This window comes from Echinops telfairi, unplaced genomic scaffold, assembly GCF_000313985.2.
Source record: "Echinops telfairi isolate 266 unplaced genomic scaffold, ASM31398v2 ScPeMD7_5;HRSCAF=22, whole genome shotgun sequence".
Taxonomy (NCBI): Eukaryota; Metazoa; Chordata; class Mammalia; order Afrosoricida; family Tenrecidae; genus Echinops; species Echinops telfairi.
In genome coordinates this window covers 16,210,685-16,215,268 of record NW_022103901.1, presented here as the reverse complement: position 1 = coordinate 16,215,268, position 4,584 = coordinate 16,210,685, and the positions used below count along the sequence as shown (strand labels likewise).

The window sequence follows — 4,584 nt, the reverse complement described above, 5'->3', positions numbered from 1 at the left end:
ACACACACACACACACACACACACACACACACCCCATACCCCACACACACACCCCCCCTGCGTAGACGGCATGAGCACTTTTGTTAGGTAGCAGAACAGGGACCAGGGGTGTCTACTGGACACGCGCTAATTCAGGCCCCGAGTCAGGTAGGCTGTGGTACACCTGGGTGGGCCCAAATTAGGCCAGGTGGCCTTAATTCAGCCAAGGGGTCAACCAGTACCATCGACCATGCCTCCCGATGGAAAGTCCTAAAGGCCAGAATCCCGAGACCAACCGCCCTCGTCTCCAGCTGTCTGCTTGGGTGTGCCTCTGACTCTCCCTGTCCTCTGTCCTCCCTCCTCTCTCTCTACTCCCTGCCCCCCACCTTCCCGCCACGTGTGGGTGTGCAGCTCCCTGAGGGTGCCTGTGTTCACTTAGTGTAAAGCTGGAAACGTCTCCTATCCTTTATAAACACCCACTTGGATCACCAACCAGGCTTCAGCATGAATTCTTTCAAGGACTGAGGTTATTACCCACTGAGAAATCTTAAGAATTTCACTCTTCTCCACGCCCCACCTCATTGGTTGAGCCCACACCGACATACCTGAGGCCAACACTTCATTCCAATACCTGGAATTCCCTCCAACCGTCAAGATCCCCTTGCCTCAGACCATACGCCCCTCACACATCTCATACACAATGTCCACAACATATACCTGAACACGGACGGCATCAAGCACTGCAGAGACGCCACCAGCCTCTACAACCTCTGCACAGCAAACACGCCAACAACACTGGCCACACTTCCCGGGGAATTCCAACAGCTTAGCCCACCTGACACCAAAGAGCCACACCACCCTTGACATACCATCCCCACAGGCCTACACCTAGCACCATGTGCCTGTCCCATAACACAGTGTTCACATACCGCATCCTTCCACCCAGACCTTATCTCCACCACCACCTTCCATCCCACCGACCCCACTTCAGTGGGCCTACACGCAGCCCCGGGTCTGTGCAGACTCAGCCCAGGTCAAGTCTGTTGACACCCCACCCCCGGCAGGTGGGGCTGTTTCCCAAGCAAAGATGCCCCTGGGCTCTGACAAAGTAGTCTCCCACGGATTTCCCCAGCCACGGGAATACCTGTAGCTAGGTAGCTAGGGTTGGGGCTTGGAGCAGGCGCTGAAGGCCCTTGGAGCTTCATACTTCTGGCCCTCCAAGGAGCCTCCTGCAAGCATGTCCCAGAGGATCAGAAATTTCCCTCGTGCCTGCGTCTTTCAAAGCCCTGGCTCAGTGCTTGCCCCAAAAAATGTTTTTTAAATCATGGGACAGGAAGTTAGAAACTTTGGAGACCGGTTTCCTCTGGGCAGGTCTCTGCACTGCAGGAAGCCCTAATCTAAATGGCCTTCAGGCTCTTACCCCACAAGAGACCCTTAGTAAATACCAAATAATAATAATAATGGTGAGCGGATTTGTTAAGTGCTACTCTGTGCTGCCATCATGCACTTTGTTGTTAGCTATTGTAAAAGAAGCTAACAAGTTTTGCATTTTGAAAGCAGACCTCCCATCTTCTCCCCCCCCAAAAAAATCTCTTACCCTGGACACTAAAGGTCATCTCTTCAAATGTTAGAAATTACGCACTGTAGTGAATATTTTCTCTGTGCTTCCGCCCAACTACAAATTAACCTTTTGAAGTAGCTTGTTTAGTTTCACATAATGGCGGCTAGGTGACCAGGCTCCCAGAAACCAAAAAGACTGGTTTCCTTATTCATTAATTTTATCAACACAGATTCTTTCAGAAAACAATCAAGACTCATGAGCAAATATAGCCTGTTCTCAAAACTTCAGGGGGCTAGTCACCACGACTCACTGATTTTTGTGATTATCTTCTACACTTGTTCTTAGCCAAAAGGCCGAGAAGCAGTTGTGATTATCTTCTAATGACTTATCTAAGTTTCATTTATGCTTCAGTCATACGATAATCTTTTTTTTTTTAACTTAAATGTCAACCAATGAGAAATCGTGTTCAAAGTTCCTGATGAGCACCATATCTTAAAGTCCTAATTAATCAGAGCACTCACTCATTCTCTAATGGTAAGCTGCCCGCACGCTGTCTAAACTCACCACCATGGAGATGGTGCTGACTCATAGCTGCCCTATAAGACAGGGTAGAACTGCCCTGTGAGTTTCCGAGACTGTAACAGTTTACAGGAGTACAAAGCCCTGCCTGTCTCCCTCAGAGCAGAAGGCGGTGTTGAACATGGACCCTGAGGACCGCAGCCCAACCTGTCACCAATACTCCACCAGGTCTCCATAGCACGGCACCAACCTGCACAGCTGTCTGTTAATGTCCTGTCCCGAGTGAGTGATTGATTGTTTTCACTTTTGCATCCAACGATTTTTAAAAATATATAAATCATGTTATTGGGGGCTCTTACAGCTCCTAGAACAACCCATTTATCAATTGCATCAAGCACATTTGTATATTATCCTGTTCAAAACATTTTCTACCTGCCTGAGCCCTTCCTTGGTATCAGCTCCTCATCGTTCCCTTCCCCTCCACCCTCCCCAGAGTGGTTTATTTTTGTTATCGTGCTATTGAGGCTGTTTTTGACACACAGTGAACTCAGGACAGAAGAGCGCCACCCCACAGCATTCTGTAGGTCACAGGATTGAAAATGGCCAGCTCTGTCTCCTGGGGAGCTGCTGCATCGTTTGAAAGCACCACCCTCTCGTTAGCCACCAAGGGCGTCACTGCTGCGCCACCAGGACGCCTGTTATGTGCGATACAGCGTGTTGACGGCTTATTAAGATGGCTGTAGTTATGAGCTCTGGTCTACAGTCCTGGAGACTCCAGCACAGAGAGGCTGAGTCACACAGCTGGAAAAGGGGTGCAGCTGGGATTCAAACTCAGGCAGTCTGATTCCAGGGAACTGGGCTGGGTTTAGCACATCTCCGGTTCAACCTCCACTTCTTCGGAGACTTCTGGATGGCAGAGCCCCAGGGGGGTCTCCACTCGCATGAACACCTGGATTTCCTGAGCTCCTAACCTTGCCATTCCCTAGCTGGGCCCTGGGGGGCACTGAGCACAAGAGACCCGGACGTGATTCCCCCTCTAGGGCTGTGGTTCTCAACCCTATCATACAGTTCCTCATGTTGTGGTGACCCCCTCACACACACCATACGAGTATTTTTGTTGCTACTTCATCACTGTCATGTTGCTACTGTGATGAAGCGTCACGTCAATATCTGATAGGCAGGATGTATTTTCATGGTTACAAATTGAACATCAGGAAAGCATGGTGATGAATCACAAAAACAAGATGTCATTCTATATTGTGAAATATTTATTTCTGATGACAAATAAATGAAATGTTCTTGCCGGGTTCTCATAGGTGGGCGTAGCTGCGTGTGGACGGACACGCCTGAGGCGATAGAGGAGCCGTGTCTTGGTTCCTAAGACCATCGGAAATATGTGTTTTCCACTGGTCTTCGGCGGCCCCCGTGAAAGGGTTGTTTGACCCCCAAAGGGGTCTCGACCCACAGGCTGCGAACCGCTGCCCTAGGAAGTGAACTGGGCGAGGTGTCAGCCCCAGGCAGGAGACGTAGTGATTGAGCAGGTGAGGAGTATGGCAAAGGGGAGAGCTTATTTTGGCTAAAGGGCAAGGTAAGGGCAGCTAGTCATCGTCAAGTAGGATACAGCCCATAGTGACCCTTCGGCACAACGGAACAAACCCTGCCAGGTCCTGCAGGTGAGAGCTCTAAGGTGAGGGCAGCAGAGGGCCTTAACTGCTGCGCCAGGCCTGGGGTTTGTTTTACTATTTTCTTACTGATGCCACGGGCATTTCTATTCTAGCTCCAACAACGCAGGGATCAAGTCAACAAAATAAAGGGTGTCTTGCTTTGGGGTGTGCTTTGTTTTTTAATAGCTATCTGAGCTGAACAGCAAGACAGACGCCTGGCTTATTCTGGCACCAGAAGGAAAGAAGGAAAGGCAAGCCCTCCCACAGGGATTCGACAACTCCTGGGGTTGGAGTTTTAACTCCTTGCTGGGGACAGGGGTCAAGACCAAGGCCCCAGAGACAACTGAGGGCTCACCCCCCCCCCAGCTCCCTGCACAAGGCTGGGCCTGACAAAGGGCTTTCTCAGCAGTGCTCAAAAGAACCAGGACAACGGGTGTGGCCACTCAAGAGACGGTGGATTTCTTCTGTGAGAACGCTGCATCCCAAGCCTCACCGAAGAGCCTGGGTTCAGACCAAGCCTCGGGTGCCAAACCCAGCTCTGAGAAACTCCCCGGGAACCTGCTGAGCCTGTAAGGCTGTGGCAGATGCCAAAGCAAGCAGGCCCCAGGAGGTGTCCATGGGGCCCAGGGAACCCAGCTCTCCCACAGGCTGACTCACTCACAGAAGAGAAACCCCAGGATGTCCAGGCAACCTTCCATATTGCCACTGTTGAGAGAGAGAGGGTTCACCCCCAGGATAAACAGGTAAGTAGGCGCACATAATAATTATCACCCCCTGCTTCCTCCTGACAGCTCTTGGAGGGGGGACATTGAGGATTGGTGAGGTTAACTAATTGGCCTATAACTGCACACAGCAATGGAA

The 4,584-nt window shown here is 50.7% G+C and overlaps 1 protein-coding gene across 1 annotated transcript in view; it reads right to left on the bottom strand.

The window, feature by feature from the left end:
• LOC101646263 (nuclear factor of activated T cells 2 interacting protein) overlaps window positions 1–913 on the bottom strand; it is a 19,710-nt gene extending 18,797 nt beyond the window's left edge. The window contains exon 1 of the mRNA XM_045284925.1: window positions 909–913. Coding sequence (XP_045140860.1) covers window positions 909–913 — 5 coding nt within the window. The remainder of the gene's footprint in view (window positions 1–908) is intronic.
• Window positions 914–4,584: the final 3,671 nt, after the last annotated feature.